At 40.1% G+C, this 22173-nt stretch overlaps 1 protein-coding gene across 1 annotated transcript in view; it reads left to right on the top strand.

Moving 5' to 3' along the window:
- LOC146001273 (metabotropic glycine receptor) overlaps window positions 1-22173 on the top strand; it is a 981963-nt gene that overhangs the window by 675378 nt on the left and 284412 nt on the right. Inside the window, exon 5 of the mRNA XM_083138577.1 lies at window positions 7689-7889. Within this exon, the coding sequence (XP_082994703.1) occupies window positions 7689-7889 (201 nt within the window). The remainder of the gene's footprint in view (window positions 1-7688; window positions 7890-22173) is intronic.

The raw sequence follows: 22173 nt of genomic DNA, 5'->3' as shown, positions 1-22173 counted from the left end.
TAGGGTTTTCCAATAAGAACCATATGATTTTACAATGAAATAAAATAAAAATGAACCCCATTTTCAATGACTTTGTGCAATAACTCGGGCCTAATGTCCCGAATGCAGCGTTCGATGTTAAATCTTAATGCATCAAGGGTTCGTGGTCTGTTTGCATAGAAATAACTCCACAAAAAGCAATCTAAAGGAGTTAAATCACGGCTTCTTGGAGGCCAACTAACAGATGCATTTCTTGAAATTATCCTTTCCCCAAACTGTTCTTGCAATACGTCGATAGTCGCATTAGCAGTGTGACATGTGGCACCGTCATGTTGGAACCACATGACCTCTAAATCAATTTCATCTAAATTTGGTCACAAAAAATCCGTTAACATCAATCGGTACCGCTCACCAGTCACTGTAACTGCATCTCCTAACTCGTTTTGGAAAAAGAAATGGTCCGATCATGGCACCATGTCATAAACCACACCATACAATGAACTCTTGCGGATGCAAGGTCTTCTCGTGAATCTCTTGTGGATTGTTTTCACGCCATAAACCATAAACGACAATTTTGTTTGTTAACATATCCACTTAACCAGAAATGAGGTTCATCTGAGAAGATCCTTTTTTCCCCAAAATTATGATCCGTTTCAAGTTACTCTAAAGCCTAAGCAGCAAAGACACGGCGCTTACGATGGTCCAGTGGCTTCAGTTCTTGGGTCAACACAATCTTATACGGGAGTAAACCCAAGTCTTTTCGCAAAATTACCCAAGTTGTCGTTCTTCTAAGCCCTAATTCTTGAGCACGACGAGGAATCGATAAATTTGGAACCTTTGCAATGCCACCTCTTACAGCAGCAATGTTCTCTACACTTCTTGCATTACGACCTCTTGTTATTTTCGCATCGTGACGAGTTAAATCCCTTTCAAATTTTTCAAAGATACGACGAATAGGATACACAGAAGGGCGATTATGTGGACCATAGTTTTCGCGAAGTGCACGTTGAGTATTCACAAAAGAACGTATATTTTCATAATTTTTTTGGATAATAACCAAACGTTCTTCAAGCGTGTATTTAGCCATGATGAATTGCCAGAGTATACTAAACACAAATGACAACTAGTGACAGTTGAATCATAGTTGCCAGTTCATTTCAAAATCATATCATTCTTATTGGAAAACCCTTTACAAGCCTTTTCTAAAAACGTTTACTGATTAAATACCTTTCTAATCTCCCCCTCCTCGCACATTTCGAACAGTTATTCTTGCAGTATCTTCCACTTTTTGTTTATTTACATGCTCTCGTAATGTATGTGGCAAGATCGAGTTGGTTACTTAAGACATGTGTTTAAGTCTACTTTATTCTCAGTCTAACAGGGACTTGACCTACAGTTTAAAGTGAGATCTCAACAACCTCCATTTGGATCCAACCTGGGACTCCTTCATTGCAAGCCTATAGTTGCACAAAGCCGTCGGATAAGCCTTAGAATTGATTCTGAGAGATATTCTGGCGTAAGAGCGCCGAATCAAGCCAATATGGGTTTAATTTGGAAATACACTCATTCCGGTATTGACTATTATTTTTGTGGCAATCATCCGGTTTGGTCTTTGTAGCTACGATGAAATGATTTTCTCTTATTGGTCACTTCCTTTGCGCATTACTTCTGCTTTGACTCAATTTTTTGTGTTTGTCTTCGCATTTGGTACATTGCAATCTCTATTGCATGTATTCAATTAGCTGTTTTACATGCTTGTTCCTATGCATAAAAATATGTTTTCCAGTAATATAGCGTAATAGCCAATTAGCCACTGCTTGATGTTATGGTAATTTCCCCCCTCTTTTCGCCGTTATAACATGCCATCGTCTTTTTTTATTTTCCCATTCGGATTTATCGCATTAGTCATAATTCTTGGTAATGAAACTTCGCTGTATTTGTTCGTGTTTATTCCAGCTTTACAAACCCTGCATCACGAAAATGAATTCTTAATTCCATTTTCGGGTATGATCTAGCTCCATTTTCTTCCTCTAGTCTCTAACGTCCTCGCCTTGTAATAAGGGGTTCCGGATTCGAAACCCAGTGGAGGCACATAGTGGTTCGTATCCTAATTTACACTGTAGGTCCAGTTCCGATTAGCCTAACTGAGCATAAAGTGAGCATAAATCAAACTTTGGCCCTTTACGTACTCAATGTTGGCAACACTGCTTGGAAAGTTGGAGGTTTCGTTCATCAGCTTAAATTACAGAACTGGGACGAAAGTACCATGTCAATTATTGGACGGAAGGGCACTTTCCGGGTCACAGATTTATCAAACAGGGGGTGATCGGTTGATGTAATCTTCATTCACGGTGTTTGCTGAGTCGTTGGAATCGTGCTCATTTACCAATCTTCCTGACGAATAATGCGACAACGAGCCTGGATATCAACGGTTCACATCCCACTCGGTTATAAATCGTTAATCTTGCCGATCACATCGACGCCCATCCATCATTTTCGCGTCGTTCAACCCACTTTTGTCACGCACGCGATTGCCCAAGAATAAATATACAGGCCAAATCTATTACGTCATTGTATGCAGTCTTCTCACCATTTTCGCTTCCTTAGGGAAGAAATAAAATTACAAAAACTGAAGAAAAATGAGGGTGCATCTTCAAAAATGCTGTCGTTTTGGCATTTGCCCCTCCCCCTTTTTGTAATTTGTGCTGTACCATTTATTTTCGATGCTTCATTAGTGGTCGTCTCCGGTTGAAGATGAACTCTTTAGACGTTTAGTGGGATACAATTTCAAACAATCCAGTTCCCATTTCTGATTGGGTTCGAATCCTGGTCTGAGCATGGATGTTTGTGAGTTCCCATTCATCAATTTCATCACCTCGTCACTCATCCCCATATTCGCAATTAGCCAAAATTGGCAAAGAAGCGAAGTTAAATGAAGCAAATAAAACCATTTCTGATTGGTTCAAATTCAAATGCGTGGGCGAGGTTCAATCTGAGTGTGTTCTCCCACCTAACCCGAGGCATAGGATACTTTTCAGCGTACATGAGGTAACACTATGAATACAGTACAAGATTACGATTTAGCTACAGATTATTACTATTAATAATTGGGGATCTTTGATGTTCGCAAACTCGATAACACCGAAAACGTAATTGCTGAAGATTTTTGATTTAGTTTATTTTACTTCGCGTTTTGTGCCTCTTGGCTAATTTGCGAAGATGGGGATGAGTGATGAAATGATGAAATTGATGAATGGACATTCACAAACAACCAAGCCCGACCGGGATTCGAACCCGGGACCCTTGGCGTCGCAGCGCGATGTGCTAACCACTCGGCCACAGGGTCGGGCGCAATAATTGCTGAAGAAAGTGTTTATGAATGTGCATTGTCAGGTCCTTATGACAATTCGAAATCTCGAGACAATGCAAATTTGGCATAAAATTATAATTGTGGCAATTTTTCGCGAATTTCAACACAACTTGTACTTAAACAACGAAAAATGACGCGAAAATGCAACATTCTTGTGTTATAGGCTCAAAAAGACAAAATGTAACATATTTATGGACGTATAAAGTATATAAAGTATATGATTGTTAATACTTACGTGCCCGTTTTCCAACATTTTATGCAAGAGACAACTATGATGCGTGTTATACATGAGATAATCCAGGTGTAAATGGATGATTCCCAAGATTTTTCACCTTCTATGCGAACGATTTGATTTACCGAGCAAAGTCGATGGTTCTCGTGGGAGATCGAGGGCCCACCTACCGTCACACGGGAGCCATAACATCAATATTCGTCGCGCGAGAAATAATGGAAGAAAACTTCCACAAAAATCGATTCCAATGTATCAAACTCTAACGAACAGGCGCAGGCCGTGGCCTCCAGTTTAAAAATCTATTTCAATAGCACTATACATGAACAATATTAGGTATATTTGACAGGAAAATGTGTTAAAATACATTTTTGGGAAAAATAAACACCAATTTTGAAAAAAGAAAAAACACCAAAAAATCAAGTCTCCTACACATATTACATAAATGAAAAATTTAAAAAATGATGAAAAAAACAAATATATATAAACGAAAAAGAAGAAAAGTCACAAAATAAGCATTCAGTTTACGTCATAGTTCTTGCACTCAGTCTCCACTCTGCTAAAAGGAAATTCCTTGAAAAGCTTTTAGTTGTTGTTGATTTGTTGTTTTAAGTCCACCTTATGCACAGTAAGGCTAATCAGGGCTGGGCCTATAGTTTAAAGTGAGATCCGAACCACTATGTGCTTCCACCGGGTATCGAACTCGGGATCCCTTGATTACAAGGCGACCACGCAACCACTGCGCCATCTAGAGGCCTGAAATGCTGTCAGGTAGGGTGTCCCAGGTTTTTACAATGTTAATCAATTTCATATAATCATCGTTTATTCTTATCGTCACAGTTAGTCTTAATGGGCAGGGCGATACAATCAGCTGTTTCACCATATAATCCTGCCCTTGCGTTGCCCAAATGTCCAGCGTTCTTCGCTTCAACACATCATCGTCACCTTTTTTTCAGTGCCAAGTGTTTGTATCGTGATGAAAGACAAAACCTTACCCAGTGAAAGTTAACGTTGTGACAGCCAAGCAATGGAGAGAAGTTATAAGAATGGCAACACGGGGGCATTCGGGCATGAACAAACGCGAAACCACAGAAGAAAACAACCGAATGTCAACTTTAGTTCACGAATTTGCCAGGATTCTTCTCATCTTGGTCTACCTGTACTTTATATTTGGAGACTCGAGACCAAACAGACTTTGCTTTCAAGATCGAGACGACGACACGTCTGGTGTTTTGTTTACAAAATGATTTCTTTAGACACATGGCATATTCTCCATGTTACCGCGTTATAACTCCAGTGGTAATTCGTCACCTTGTAATCAAAATGTCCCGGATTCGATACCCGGTGGAAGTTCATAGTAGTTCGTATCCCACTTTTAACTGTAGGTCCAGTACCGATTAGCCTTACTGTTTATAAAAAAGGTAAAAAAAAAAGGTAAAGTGTTCCCCTGTGTATAGCACCACGCCATGAAGGCGTATAGGGGGTGTGGGGGTAACGCCCCACACTTTCTTGATCCGGTCGTGAGTGGAGTGATGTGATCAGCATCACGCCCCTGACCGCCTTTACCCCCCAGGGTTTCCCCCAGGTACCCATGTTATTCGACGCTGGGTGGGCGCCGGGACCGCTTCCACCGTTAGAAAAGTTCCCGGATTTGAACCGGCCGGGGATCGAACCCGGGACTTTTTTTTTTTTATTGTCTCACTCTGATGTACAAGTTATGGAATTACATTGTTGTTGACATAAGTGTATTACTGCTATTACAATTTGTATTTCTATCTGGTTAACCTTTACATTTTTGTTTGACCTAAATTAAGTATAAAGCACTAATAAGAAATTTGCATACCATTTCTTCCTTGCTTGGAGAGGATTTTTTTCATATTGTTCTTGCAAGAAGATACTGAATTGTTTCTGAAAACTGCTCCCGTCATTGTGAAATATATATAATAAGTATTCTGTTATCAATCATTGTACTGCTCGTTGTTTTGTTGGTGGAAAAATATTGAAATCAGGAAAAACTATATCTGTATCCGTAAACTTTGTTAATGAGGTGCGGCATATACGACTGAGCATTGTTCGCAATTTGTTCCACGCCGTATAGGAGTTGCGACACTTCGTTATCCTGTGGGCTAAAGAGTCAGGCACGTTGCATGATATACAGTTAGGAGAGTCACTGATTCCATATTGGTATGTCCTATCTCTTGTCACTATAACACGATGAACCACTTTGTACCATATTGATTGGCCAGCTTTTGAAAGGTGTTTGGCGGAGACATTTTCCCATATTTGTGGCCAATTATGTGTATTGAAATCCTTGACTATTCGTGGTACTGTGTGCTTGAAACTATTGATTTCACTATATAACTTTTTAACACATGGTGCAATCGTCTCATGTCGTAATAACTCGTACCATACCTGTAAAGCGATGTCCTTATAAAACAAAAACCGTTTGGGGATACTTTGGATATCGATGGGAGCTTCTAATGGAATGTTCCGTATTATCGTCTGTATACATGCTTGGGTCGTTGACTCGTGCAGTGAGAAAGCTGTTTGAAGGCCAGTCTGTACAAACAATGCTCTTGCCTGTGTGTTCACATGTATTAGTGCCAACCCACCTGTCTTCTCTGATAACGTGACCTCATTTATTGCCACCCGGAAAATTGTATCGTGCCACAAAAAGCAGCCAACAGCTTTGTTGACCTTGGCTAAGTGCTGTGTTTTGAAGGGCAGGATTTTTGCTACATACCAAAGTTTAGAGAGAGCAAAAACGTTGATAAATCTTACTCGTGCTTTTAAACTGGCATACCGTGCCATTGCTCTACCACTAAGCTACCGAGCCTCGCCTGATCTTTCGCTGCCGCTGTGTAACCTGTGTGGAATCTTCTCTGCTAGTGCTACTGCAACGAAATCTGTTGCCTGTGAAACACTGTAGATGTCGACGTTGCCTGGTTCCTCCCAGGGTAGAGATGTCAATTCAGGCACACACATTAGATGTACTGCGTAGATATTTCAGCGAAAGCGAAAGATCAGGCGAAGCCAGGCCGGCTCGGTAGCTCAGTGGTAGGGCAATGGCACGGTATGCCAGATACCTGGCCGAGCCTACATTTTTCGCTGAAATACGAGTATCTACGAAATGTTTCTCTTGCAGCGAGTTTATCTAATTAACTATATTTGTATAGTGTTATGGTAGCTTGCACATTATGTAAATAAACTTGCTACTGGGACAGTGTGTGTCTCTATATTCATAAACCATAACTACCTCATAGTAATTCAAAAAGACTATTAAGACCTGAATCTTCCGTGCGTACCTACAGGTTCGTATGCATTAAACAAGCCAGTTTAGCGTGCATACAGAGGCAGAATGTGGTTTATATGTCCAATTTTAAGCTAAAGAGAAGTTTTATGAGAAATGAAGAAATTGCTGGAAAATTTGAAGTTGTCGGACTTCTGTTCTTGTTTTACTTGTATTGGTATTTTTATTTCTATTGCATCTAATTAACCTAGATTGGGTGTATAATAAATATATACAGGTTTATTACAAATGATTCTCCCGATTTCAGACACATGTAAATTACGTTTAATGAAACTCAGATACAAGAAGGTTACATCAATGTAAAGAGTAACTCATAATGTTTTATGTCATGACTTCACAAGTGTTCAACGTGAGCCCCTTTGGTAAAACTTGCATGGTCCCGTTCCACAATTCCCTCGTTTACTGACGGGCGGCCAGTTGACTTTCTCTTACAGATGCAACCCCTTTCTTTAAAATCAGAACCATTTACGAATTGAATTCCCACTGGCTGTATCTGCGCCAAACTGAAATGTCACTGCACACTAATAACAGACGGGTGTACGTGGAATCTAACACACAAAACGCTTTCCTGTCTTTACGGCGGTCATTTTCTCTTGTAGTTATTATGCAGCAGTGTTACCAACCGTATATGAAAACTTTATGAGTTACTCTTTACATTGATATAACCTTTTTTGTATCAATAAACGTGATTTACATGTGTCTGAAATCGGGAGGATCATTTGTAATAACCCTCTTGCGGTAAACCAGGTCAAATTTTTAGTATACGACACTGATTTTTACAAAAATTTAATTATTTCCAGGGTGAGGACAGCCTGTTCGACAAAGACGGAAACTTCGAATGCCTGGAGTGTGCCGAAGGGTGCGAGTCCTGCGTGGACGACAGGCCTTGCGTGGTGTCCTTGAACTGGGTGATGAGGACCGCCATCTTGATTCTGTCCTGCGTCGTCATCTGCTGCCTTCCCATCGTGGTGCTCTTCACCTGGAAGTATGGCGACGTCAAAGTAAGTAGTTGGTTTATTATTTCCTTTTTTTACATTTTTATAATGGTATTCCAATGACTTCGTTCGTATCAAACGCCATGATAGACATTGTTCCACCATCTTGAAGAATGTTACCTGCAGTGATGACAATAACACAGTTGGATTTCTTAACTTTACGAACATTTACGTTGATATGAAGATGATAATTCTGTGTAGTATTCAAAACACATGTCCACTTGTATTCTAAACGTGTCTTGAAATGATTCACAGTGTCCGATAAAGAAAATTTCCGTATTTCAACTTCAATCACTTACGAACTTGTTTCATAAAAATCAATCTAAACACACACATACAGAGTTCTTGGATATTTCATTCGTTTCACAAAGATTTGATACGTACGAATGTTTAAAAATATCCATAACTGAATTAAATTGAATTGACTCTATTTCTTGGCGAGGTTTAGCTATTGCTGGTCTTCCACCTAACCACAAAGTACAGATTAAGATAAAATTCAAGATTGAAAAGTAATTAAACGACAAGAAATTACAATAAAATAATATCAAAGACAGTAGAAACAATTTGAGCAGTAACATAGAATATAAAATTAATAAAGTTGAAGTAAGTTAAAAATTGTATGAAAATAATTTCTGGCAACTCACAGGAATTTTTGATTATTCGTTTGTTGATTCATCTTGCTTCTGATCGTTCATTACTGATTCACGGAGTATGTCGCGAAAAAGTTTGAAGTTTGGATGTTTGATGAGATTTGGGAGTGTTACGTTAAGTGAAAGAGTCCTGGGAAACTGAGGTTCTGTAAGGAGGTGTCTATATTCTCAGAGGGGAGAAAGTTTTATTCGCCCAGCTAGTTTTTAATTTTGATATGTAAAGGCAGAAAATAAATTCCAAAAAGGGAGAGGGGTCGATTAAGCCCACTTCAGTTCGAGTACCCTAATAGAATTTTAAGTTCACGTGACTTGTATCAGGTACTTATCCTTTCTTGGGTGACTGATTGGGTTGATTTAATACTCTAAATGTCAGTTTGCTGTGTAATTTGTTCTATCCACGATGGTACAGTTGTTTGATTGATTGATTTGCTTTATTTCATTCGCTTTTCTGCCACTTTTTGCTAATCGCAAAGATGAAGATGAGTCATGATACGATGAAATTGATTATGCGACACGCAGAGAACACTCAGACCGGGATTCGAACTCGGGCCCCCTGGCGTCATAACGTGGTGAGATAACCAGTCCGCCACGGAGGTCGGCTGTAGCGTCGTCGCCTTGTTATCAAAGGGTCACGGGTTCGATACCCGGTGGAGGCACAAGTGGTTCGGATCCCACTTTAAACTGTAGGTCCAGTCCCGGGACTTAAAACACCAACTCAACTCAACAACGGAGGTGGCCTGGTGTAGTGGTGAGCTGTCGCCTTGTAATAGAGGGATTCCGGATTCGATACCCTTTTGAGGCTCATAGTTTGGATCCCACTTTAAACCGTGGGTTCGGTCTCGATTTACCTTTCTGTGCGTAAAGCGGACGTAAACTAAATTAACCGTGGTGGAGAGGCGAGAATTGATGCAATAACACTAACAATGAAGCAAGTTCGTGGCATTAATCGAAGGTACCGCCCCAGCAATCACCAGAAGCGATTGAGCATAAACCTGAGCCCGGAATAGCACCCTTACTAAACACAGGACGCAACAAGCAGCAGCATTTCGGAGTTCAGGTCAAAACAAATGACTTCTAATTTCCGCAAACCATGACCTGGGGGAAAGTCGCGCATATCAATTACGCACGAACAGTCAGTCGCGTTCTCCCGACCAGTGTTGCCACATGAAGGGAAATTTCCCTTTTTGAAGGGAAATTTGGAGCTAATTTTAAGTTAAAAGGGAAAAGGGAAATTCGATGAAAAATAGCGAATTTTCAGGGAAATTTCAAGACAGACTCAACATTAATTATATTAAACATTATAAGTAATAGATTCCGGTTTTGTAAATGATAACTTATTTTTTTTTTTTTGTGGTATACTTTGTTCTGAGAGGAAGGGTGGAATTTGGGTTGACCCACATCTGGCTACGGTTTGGGGCCGGAGGTCAATAGCCATTCACTTTATGTCCCGGTTTTTGGAGTGGGAGTCCGAGGGTATTGTTTATGTAAAGCTTTCCACGGTTCTCTGAATTTTGCCTCAAACACTACACGTGCAAACCATAAAGTTCTCTTTGTCGAATACTATCTTTACCAGTCTTCATTGGACACTGGGTTATTCGTCGTGTGCGAGTGTTAGGTGGAAGGTTGTGCCCTTCTTGGACGGTGGAAGAACAAGGGAAGCAAAGGAAATGATCTGCAACTCCAGAATATATTAGAAAACGTCGTGAAGAATTATCGGAAGATGAAAAAACACCGCGGAAACAAGTTAAAAATTTCCGTGCAGAGTGGCAAGAAGTGACCAACAATGGATTAAATTTTAATAAAAACTTGCTGTGTTTTAGAAGTTTCCACCTAATATGTGAAATTTACCAGAATAGAACATTTGCTCAGGTATGTACTATACATATTTTTTTTTTTAATAAAACGTGTATACCCATGCGCCGAACTTCATATGTGCGCCTTACTAGAACAGCATTTTGAGATGGTGTGATGAAGACAAGGGGCATTGGCCTCCATAAATCCAATCTCTGTTTGTGTGTTTTGCTTTTTACTGACGAAAATCTTCAGTTGCCAACTTTAACATCATTTTAGCTTTCATCTCAAAACAAAAAAAAATGGCTTGGTTTAGCAATAAAATCTAAATCTTCCAAAAAAACATTTAAAAGCTATTGATTTTATTGTTTATTGATTTGGTTTATTTTAATTCGCTTTTCTGGCACTTTTGGCTAATTGCAAAGATGGGGATGAGTGATGATATGATGAAATTTATGAATGGACACTCACAAACAGCCATGCCCAGGCCGGGATTCGAACCCGGTACCCCTGGCGTCGTAGCATATAAAAGTTACATTGATTAACATTTTATACATACATAGGAACATGGGTCAAGGATAATATTTAATTATTAATAATAATAATTCTTTAGATGAAGGGAAAAAATGGTCGAAAAAGGGAAATTTTACCCCTTGGAAAGGGAAATTGTGCTTACTGATTGTGGCAACACTGCTCCCGACCAGCCTGTATCATTGCCGCGGTCAAGCTAATTGCAGACATTGTTGCCTGGATGGCGTGTCATTTCGCCTCCTGTCAAATAATTCCATTACTGTGTTTGCGTTTCCGCTCCCTTTACTCTTTTCCTACAAGAGGACACGCCGAACTGTCACCAAAAGGAGGAACGAGGGGCTGAGGCCCCTTGTTGTTGCTGTGTTTGTCGCCGTACCTAGAGCAACAAACTTCTGTCAACTCCTGCGTAGATCTTTTGCTGATGGTTCAAACATTAACGTAGGCCTGAGCAAGTTACTGAAACCGTGCCGGAGATTTTAATTGGAGGAAAATTTCCCACTGTGTGGGTATTTCTTTGAAAGAGGGAAATTTTCTGAAAAATTGGAGAATGTCCGAGCACTACAAGCGTTTTGGGAGAAGTCATTTGTTTTATTTTCTTCATCTTCGTTCCTTTCTTCCAGGTCTTTCATTTTGCACTTGTAAATATAGAACGTTATTCTACCAACAACACTGGTAGAATAGGCATTTATTCTTGGAAACAATACCTTTGTTTGGTGCATTTTTTATATTAATGTGCAACCTGTATTTTTACTAGTAATGTAGTTTGTCTTTTGAGTCAATATTGATAAATAAATATTTTTTTGTTGACAAGTGGGAAATTTTTGCTTGTTTGGAGAGAAATTCTACGAAAATAACACTGATCCACGCATGAATATTTCACCATGCTTTTAACAAGATTTCTCATGCATAACGATTCCATGATATCGGAATAATATAATTATCTATGGCCTGAAAATATATACGAGGGATAATCAAAATGTAAAAATGTTTCTGATTGAATTTGCACCTATACACTACAAACAGGTGAAGTGACGGAGAGTTCTGGAACAGTTATTTTACAGAAAAATACTTATAACTCGACTCACGGACATGGACTGTGAGTCGAATGTCAGATTTACCTGTCGTTTATGACCTTGGGCAAGCCACTGCACGGAACAACCTCCTGTTTCTTTTGCTATGATTGCAATCAAGAGCGTATATTCTAGGCTAGCTAGGCTATCTGCGAAGCCTGGAGTCTAGAGAATAAAATACGGGAGAAAAATTGATCAGAAATTGTAAACAAAATTATTCATATCAGTGATATGATGATGATGATTTCTAATGAGTTGGCAACCTGATTTCTTATGAGTTGGCAACCTGGTTTCCTATGAGTTGGCAACCTGATTTCCTATGAGTTGACAACCTGATTTCCTTTGAATTGGCAACCTAATTTTCTTTGAGTTGGCAACCTGATTTCCTATTAGTTGACAACCTGATTTCCTATTAGTTGGCAACCTGACTTCTTAGGAGTTGGTAAAGTTATTTCTACTCATAGCCTAGGACCACGTGACAGTGAGTTATCCCAGATCTTGGACTCAGTATACACTACTGATTTGCAATGCAAGCATATTGCACTGTTGATTGATTTGGTTTATGTACATCGCTCTTCTTCCAGTTTTAACTAATAGAAATGAGGATGCGTGATGATATGATGAAGAACATCCAGGCCTGTATTCGAACTCGTGGCCCTTGGCGTCGTAGCGCTCCGTGCTAACCACTCCGCCATGCAGGTTAGCACAAGATGCCCTGTTACTCACGAATCAGGTGACCAGAGGCACGAACGTGACCGACGAAGCCTCCTGCCTCGCTACAGTGCCGCTGCACGCTCTGCAGTCCATACGTGCGAACGAGAACACTGTTTCACAAATATGGCGGGTTGATCAGGCTTCACAAGGGTACGACAACGTATCGTGCACCATGCATCCTAAAACATATTCGCAATGGGTGAATGTATAACTTGCTTACCGAAATACTTTACGCAAATTGTGCACGTGAACTTAAACTGAAATGGATTTTTGCGATGACGTCATATTTCTTGCAGAGATCTTGGTCTTAGGGGGCTGGCCTAAGAAAGAAACGAACGACTTCGCTTTTTGCTCGTAGTCACAGAGATCCGTCACCTGGGGGCTGGGGAGGAAACTTAGTCCCACGGCTTCGTCGATTGCGCCTTTCTTCATCCTCTTCCATCGTTGGTTTTTATTCCGACGCAGTGTTGCCAAAATTTCCCTTTACTTAGTACAAAATTCTACATTTCATAAAAATTTCCCTCCATTTTAGAAAAATTGAAATCTCACACACAAAATTTGATCAAATTATAAAAATACTAGAATTGATTAAATGAATGGAAATATGGAGATTTTTAAAAAAGAATAAGATTGATAATATCAAATTATACACTTTTACGAAAAATATACGAAATCCAAAAAAAAATGTAACAACACTTAAACATTAGGTTAACATTTGTAATGTTATTACAACAATTTTTAAAGTTAAAGGAAATATGTATTAATTGTTCTCAAGTCATATTCAAAATTTGGGCCCAACTTTCGTGGCGGAGTTATCACAGAGCGCTACGACCCCATGAGTCCTGGGATCGGATTCCGGCCTGGGCATGAGTGTTCTTTGTGAGTGTTCCTTCTTTCATTTCAACATATCATTACTCATCCTCACCTTCACGATTAACCAAATATAACAGAAAATTGCCAAAAAATAAACCTATTTTTAAAAAATCAAAATTTCTGCGTATAAATTAAAAAAAAAGGTAAAGTGTTCCCCTGTGCATAGCACCACGCCATGAAGGCGTATAGGGGGTGCGGGGGTAACGCCCCACACTTTCTTGATCCGGTCGTGAGTGGGGGTGATGTGATCAGCATCACGCCCCTGACCGCCTTTACCCCCCAGGGTTTCCCCCAGGTACCCATGTTATTCGACGCTGGGTAGGCGCCGGGGCCGCTTCCACCGTTAGAAAAGTTCCCGGATTTGAACCGGCCGGGGATCGAACCCGGGACCTTGAGCATGGTAGTCAGACGCGTTACCGACTGAGCCAGTGACGAAAGAAAGCAAAAAGTCCCTTACACTTCGGAATAGCTTGAATCTAAAATAACAGGTTGGTAATTTCAAGTTTCCGTGCAATCTTGATATTTTCATTACAATTTCTCTGTTACCGGTTTCCCCTAAACCTTTACTAGAATTTCCCTGTCGAAAGGGAATTTCTCTTCATGTGGCAACACTGCCCGCAACTAACGGATTCTTCTCGCGTTCCGTCAGAATGAATTTCTTCCTTTCTTTGGGGTCCTCAGAACTCATTAGTGAAAAACTGGTTCGAATTTCAAAGGGGAGGCGCCACAGTACCACCCTCTTCCAACCTTCCTCTCTTAGGACCCTGAAAAGAATGCAAAACATTTCGCACTTCTTCTGAGGTATTGCCACCACTTTCATCATTTCATCAGTGTTGCCAAATCTACTCGTAATAGTTTCTCGTTCTTCAAGTTTCTGCATACTTCTCCTTCCATGAGCAGTTTCGATGTCTGCTCAGTCATTAATCCGATTAGGATGTTCTACTGCCACTCCTTCAAACGTATTGTCTCTGTTCAGTAGATATAGAGCGTCTCAACCTTAAAAGTCAGTATGGGTTAAATGGAGCGCGGCGTTGCCAGATCAACAAACGGAGTCGCATCGAGTCGCTGTTAATCGCTAATGATTCCGACAAATTTACTTCTTTAATATTGTATAGGAAATCATCAAAATCTATGTATTTGATGCATTTTGGAAAAAGAAACGATAGTTACCTCAAGATTTGCATGTAAATGTTTATATTTCGACGTAACTATTTACCATTTTACATTTGCAGTACATGTGTAATACACGCAACTATTGTTACTTCTTTCGTTGAATGTTGTATCCTTTACATAAACAGAATTAAATAAATGCAAAAACAAACATTAAGATACATTTTTTACGGAAGCACACTGCACTTCCTACGAACCGGGGCACATGCCTGCAACTGAATTGTAGTAACCTTGGTGGCGCGCAATGAATTTGATACGCGAGACAGCCCGCATAAACAAACTACGATTGCGGAATGAATAACGGTGCTGTGGAGTAACAATGCATTCTAAAAATAACTTCAAACAAAGGTCAACACTTTTCTCGCTTGGTATGCATGTGTATCGCGACAAACCCAAAAGTTTCTCGCTAACCAACTTTTTCGTGTTACGGTCTGATGATTTATACAAAATATCCAATGTGTATATATATATGTATACATATAACTCTCCTCGTAATCAAATTAATTCACTCGGGCAAAGAATATCATATCTACAAGCATTATAGATCCCGTAGATAAAAACCTGGCGAAGTTGTTAAAGCGGTTTCATATTTATGGCTTTTGAAGTATTTACTAGAAAAAAATTAAGCGTTTTGCAAAATTGCATAATTATGAAAAATTCAGATCACATGAATTTATGACAGGTTATATAATGCCGTCAGTAAATAGAGCATAAAAGGTCTACAGGATAATGATTTCACTGTTTCAAATTTTTTACTTTTACATTTTGTAAATTTTGTAACATCTCGCAACGCAGCGGTGGTAGAGGACAGAGCTTTTGGCAAAACTCATGGTAGAGAGGGAAGTACTCCATTTACTTCCATACTGACTTTTAAGGTTGAAAGACACTATAGATAAGAACGATGCACTATAATAGTGAAAAGTGGAGTTGTTAGTGCATCGTGTTAGGACACCAGGAATACCGGGTTCGAATCCCGGCCTGGTATCGGTGATTTTTATGAGTGTCCCCGCCGGAGGTACTAGGTTCGAACCCTCTGTGTTTCATTGCGTCTGTTCCCTTATCTCTTATTCCCCGGTAGCGTAATGTGGTCAGCTTGTAACCAACTTGTGGGAGATTCGGTTTCCGGTGGTTTCGATCTCACTTTAAACTGCAGCCCCCTTCTGCAAAAACACAATTTTAGCGGACGGAGCCTCGCGCGATGATATTCCCGTTTATTTTACCCTTCTAACGTCGGCGCTATGGATGCTGGATGGACCAAATTTGGAGGGAAGCACGACAAAATACCACTCTATTAGGATATGTGATGTCCGTGCTGCAACTTTGAAGAAAAAAGAAAAAAAAACCGAAAAGTTTGCCTAATTTGCCACCGCTTAAAATGTTGCATTATACAGGGTGGCTCAATAAGTCACTTAACACCCTCAGTACAATGCCACTGCGGCATGGAATGTGAAAATGGCGATGACCAATCATTGCTTGGCCAAGGGGGAACCACATTGACGCCACCCACACGGTCGGCGGCCATCTTGATGTCCGCCATCTTGAATTCAACGAACAATTTACAGTGTGACGCTTCCATTGAATTAAAAGTCCTTCACAGTGACAAGGCTAATGTTTATGTTCATAAGGAAGTTCATAAACAGAATATTCGATGCTTTTTATCTGATAACCCATTTTCGACAGATCAAAGCTGAATGGTTAGTGTTGGTAAGTTAATGGTGTGGCGTGCTGTATGGAACACGATTGGTTAGTCAATTTTCCATCAACGGAACCTTAAATGCTTAGGGCTACTTGGATTTGTTAAATAAACAGGTTTTTTTCATCCTTGCTTATGGAAGAAGGTACTTTTTACAGAGTTTTTTCAATAGGGAAGAACACCAGCTCACTTATGGGAACGTTCTGAAGCAGTTTCTGTCCAAAGTTAGTTATCAGATGACAAGGGTCGCATATTCTGTTTATGAACTTCCTTCTGAACATAAACATTAGCCTTGTCACTGTGAAGGACTTTTAATTCAATGGAAGCGTCACACTGTAAATTGTTCGCGACAACCATTTATAATGCGCAGCTCTTCATGGATGTATCCGATTAAAATCGTGTGCAATGGCATGCGAACTTCTCTCCCTAGACGTCACTTTGATCTCGATGCATTACCGAAGCGCTAAACAAATTTTAAGGCATTTTTCTAACACCTCGAAAAGGAGCAAATTGGTACAAGAATTCAGTCATAACTTTTTACTGGTTAAAGATAGGTCGAAAAAACCTTCACCACTGCATTTCTCGTGAAATTCTAGCCCATTTTGATATGTCGCACGACCCCCTTCCCATTTAAAATTCTGAAGTTGAATTCAAGATGGCCGCCGACCGTGTGGGTGGCGTCAATGTGGTTCCCCCTTGGCCAGGCAATGATTGGTCATCGCCATTTTCACATTCCATGCCGCAGTGGCCTTGAACTGAGGGTGTTAAGTGACTTATTGAGCCACCCTGTACTCATTCTTACATGTAGAAGATTGCAGTTTAGAAGGTAGACCTCTTTATGTTCAATTTATCCCATAGCAACTAAAGGTGAAACAAAGAATTTTGTCAAACGGCACTTGTTGATAATAGTATCAATGGATATATTGTGTTGTAATTCGAGTATGTAATACCTTTAGGGGTATACTAATGAACAAAAAAGACAGAACTGGAATATAGTGTATAGTTTTCAAGAAATGGCGCGGTATTACTGCTGGTCGATATGTCGACCACCAGTCCTCAACAGTTACACCTGCGCTCGTCGAAAATTCGACCATCCGTACTCTAAGGGAAGCAAGAGCGTGTGGCTTCATCATTATACACCTGATGAATCATATATGCAAGGTTTCGGTATCAGGTTTGCATATTTTTTGTCAAAACAGCGACTTCCACTGACAACCCTACACAAAACATACTGTTTCACGTGCTCTTATCTGTCGAGAGAGTACTGCTTACCTTATCTGACAAGCATGGGCGTCGCCAGAAATTTTCCTGGGGGGGGGGGAATCGAACATGTCGAAGACACACCCTCCCCTCAAAAATATTGTGATTCGGACCAGTGGCATATGCAGAAGTTTGTGAAGGGGGGTTCATTTTTAAATTATTGCATTATCGGCATTTTTAATTGTTATTATTATTATTATTATTATTATTATTACTAGTAGTAGTAGCAGTAGCAGTTTTAGTGTAGTTTATTTTAGAATCCAATAAGTTTATTATATGAATAATGTAGTACTTATTACAACCAAGATTACATAATAGTAGCAGTGGCAGCAGCAAACGCAGTAGTATAAGAAGCTTCGGAACGTGTGAAAGTTACAAATTAGCAGAGTTTCAGTGTTGCAAATTATGAAAATTTCGTACCAAATTCGATATATCAACACCATTTTTAAACAATGACGAAAAATGAGGTGAAATAAAGTGCTTCGTTTATAAATTGTCATAAATTGAAAAAAAAAAGTAGATGGAAATTTCCAGGGGGTCGACCGACCGGTTCGACCCCCTCTGCCGACGGCCATGCTGACAAGGCAATCAGTTCAGCCACCTCGGGTTCGAATCCTGGCCTGGGAATGGATGTGAGTCTCCATTCATGAATTTCATCATGTCCGGTATAAAAGTCCAATATTCCTCCATCATCTTGAAACGCATTATCAGACCAATTATCCGAGTTATCTTTAGCTGCCACAAAAATTTTAGCAAAATAGTTGTAAATTTACGTCAGTTATCGTGGTTACAACAATTGAGTCGTGATCCCTATTTCCCTCTTTAACTACGCACTATATTTTAAAGTTTTTATTAGCAAACGAAGCCAAAGTTATACTGTTTTGAGTTTCTGTTCCCTAAGGTCCAAAAATGTGATCCACAGAGAGTTTTGAAAACATCCAGTGATGCTAAACGGTGATACAGAACTCTGAAGTCCGTCCTATTGGGCTGATTTTATACTAAGACCCATCTACTCGTATATGTATGTTCTGTGTTGTTGTTTTATGTCCACTTTATGCACAGAGAGATTGGACCTACAGTTTATAAAGTGGGAACCTAACCACTGACCACTGTGCAACATGCTTCCAACGGATATCGAACCCGGGACTCCTTGATTACAAGGCAACGACGTTACCACTATGGCATCCGAGAAACCCAGTATATATATAGACTCCTCACAAAAAGTTTAGAATATTGTTATATTAGGCAATAGGTGATAGGCACGGTGGCATATGTCGGCGAGAAAACGATAACGCCCGCAAGACATATACCATGTGTTGTTGCATTCCAAGGCTGTGTCTATCACCTATTGTCTAACGTAACAATATTCCAAACTTTTTGTGAAGAGTATATACACCGCATAGGACGCCGAATTTGAATCGAGTGCTATTGTTTTGTTTCAAGGTTGGCAGACCTGTTCTTACCAATGTTGCCATATGTTGTCATGCCGATTAATGTAGCCTGAATTGTTTTGACTCGATTGTTGTGGTTTATTTCCGAAAATCCCCGAATAATCCAGGAGCGTGAAATCCATCCATCCGCTGAGAACGACTGTGTGGTGTGGGTTTTGGCAGGTAGAGTGTGATCTTACACCCTGTGATTTCTTCTTATGGAGGTTTGTGAAATCATAGGTGTACGCCAACAAATCACGAACCCTTTTGGAACTGAAGGCGGAAATCATACGGGTGATTGGAGGCATCGGGACAGACATCTGCGAGAGGGTTATCAATCACTTTGTGGAGCGTATAGATGCATGCAGACTCAGTAGGGGTGGACACATGCCTGACATTGTCTTTCATACGTAAATGGGAGATGTTACTGCTTACATATATGTGAAATATAACTATTTTCATGATATTTTCCCTATTTTTATTTAATTTTCTAATTCGGCGTCCTATACGGAACACCCTATATAATTAGTTATTGGGATCATTTTGAATGGCATACATTCATGTTGAAATGCATAGAAACAAATGCATATAACATGGTCAGAGGTTCATATTCTGCTAAAATAATGCCACGTGTGAATATCCTGCGTGTGGTAAATTTGATAAGAGCTTCGTTGCATTGCAAGAGGTTGACCCAGGATGACGTTCTCACGATCACTCATATAACACTTGAAGCTGCACACGTACGAAAAACACATTTCAGTTGACTAGTTCTAATTCTCGAGCGTTTCTACCGATATCGAAAGTACTCGTGATAGAAAAGTGAATTCTTGGAATCCAGTACAAAACATGAAATGCATTCTGCAGCTAAATGATGAAGAGTAGTATTGCGATGTTCCTCTTCATCATTCATCCACCCGGATGGACTTTTAGAGAAGCCAGAAGCTAATTCCCTATGTCCACTTGTCGCTCCGAAACCGCTAGTTGAACCTAAAAAGAGTACAATCTGCCATAGAGCTTGGAATGGAGTTGCCTACTATCGCGGCTTCGTACCTCCCATCTATTTGCACGACTTTTTGAGTAATGGATATGCATGCGAAATGAACGATGTTCTCCCTCCACCCACTGTGTTTTAAAAAAGAAAAAAAAGAAGTAGGAAACAGGCAGGCAGGAAATTCCGAAATCACAATCCGAGGAAGCAACAACAATGGTGCAACATAGCGGCGTGAAACGTTGGAGAAAAGGAGACGTCTGGATGAACGGGCGCACTCTGGAACAGGAAATTAAACGGCCATCTCGAAAGCACCCCGAGAGGTGTATCCACAGGGGAGGAAGAGGATGGAATAAATTACGTACAATGAAACCTAAAGAGAATATTAGAAGTGGAGTTTTTTTTTATTTAAAGCGGTAGTTTTAAGCGAGCGTACTCTCCGAAGCAGTCTGAAGTATTAACATATGCAGAAATATAAAGCGTGTCCCAAAATGATTATCGGGGTTTCATGGTCGTTTAAAGCTTAACGCCCACTAAGACGCGGCAACAGACGCGTTTCAGGTGTCTCAATGGGCGATAACCTTTAAGATAATCTGCAGACTTCTGGCATGGAAATTCCGCGTGTTTCCCTGAAGTGGGCGTTACACCATTTGATTTTAATAGAAGCAGACAACAGAAGTTCTGTTGCCGCGTTTCTCCGAGATTTCCCGCGTCTCAGTGGACGTTAAGCATATTTTTTTTTGTACAAGGACAAAGCTTATGTGGGAGTATACAACAGCTAAACAAGTTTGCATAGTGTACCTGACAAATATTCAATTTGAGCTCCTTTCGTGACACGGCACACATCCATACGGTAGTCCAATGCTTCTCGACGCTTTCGTTCGACACGCTTGGACGTCCAGAGCTCTTCCCTTTGCAGACAGATCCTGTTGTTGAAAACTTAATAAACTATCGCCGAAAGTTGTTATCGGACGGAGGATCACTTCCAAAAAGCCGTCGAAAAGTTCACTCAACTGAAGCAGCAGAACCACACCTTGCAAATTCAATGACACAAAAGGACTTCAGCACGGGAGTCGCCATCTTGTAATACACCTACGCCGCTGTGAATGATGGGAAACAAGCGATAGGGTAGCAAACATCCACAGCCGTTCTTATCGTACATGTACGATATAAACATTCACCTTCGTCTGTTTGAATATACCTGAACCCCAATATGGCCTATTTGCTGTTTCCAAGTATTACGTGGTGAATTCAACAGATGACGTTAGTATGTCATTTAGAATGTCCGAATGACGTGATTGAACCTGTTACCTGTGCCTATAGTGCTGTAACTTGAGGACAGAAGCGAAATAGCTGGACCTCGTGATTGTGTTCTACTTGCAAGTGAAAGTTATTACTTACTGCATGTGTCAAGTGATAGATGTTTATATCTCTAATACATATTATGATAGCTCATCACTCGTACTTTACAACAATGTACCAGGTGGTTATAATTAAAGTGACGGTGTTCAGAGTGGTACAGCACGGGCTGTAATGAGAGTAGCAGTCTGAAACTTCGTAGAATGAAGCAATGCGCTCGCGAATTATGTTAAAAAATAGTTCCAATTCTCGCCACCAGGGCAAAAATGGCGCTGTAAGCAGTCCAAACTTCGTATAGTTACAGGAAAAACACTATAAATCGCAGAAAACAATACTCTTTGTAATAAAATACCGCTACAATTTCAATATTCGAATTACATGAACATTACTAAAGGAAAAAGCAACAAGCGTCACCAACAACAACCAGGAAGCTCACACAATGGTTAGGCAATGTCACCGACTTTGACGTCAAATTTACGGAAAATTCTACGTTTTGACTGCTTACAGCGCCATTTTTTACCCTGGTGGCGAGAATTGGAACTATTTTTTTTCCATAATTTGCGAGCGCATTGCTTCATTAGCATTTCTAAGAAGTTTCAGACTGCTACTCTCATTACAGCCGTGCTGTACCACCCTGAACACCGTCACTTTAATTATAACCACCTGGTACTTAGTTTAGACTTTAATCTAAAGTCCTGTTTAAAACTAAGGATAGACTCAATATGGCCTACGTAGCGTATCAAACCTCAAAAAGGTTGTAA

Source organism: Lepisma saccharinum, chromosome 17, assembly GCF_977018435.1.
Source record: "Lepisma saccharinum chromosome 17, izLepSacc3.1, whole genome shotgun sequence".
NCBI lineage: Eukaryota > Metazoa > Arthropoda > Insecta > Zygentoma > Lepismatidae > Lepisma > Lepisma saccharinum.
Note: the sequence above shows the minus strand (reverse complement) of the source record. Positions and strands in the feature narration are given on the sequence as shown.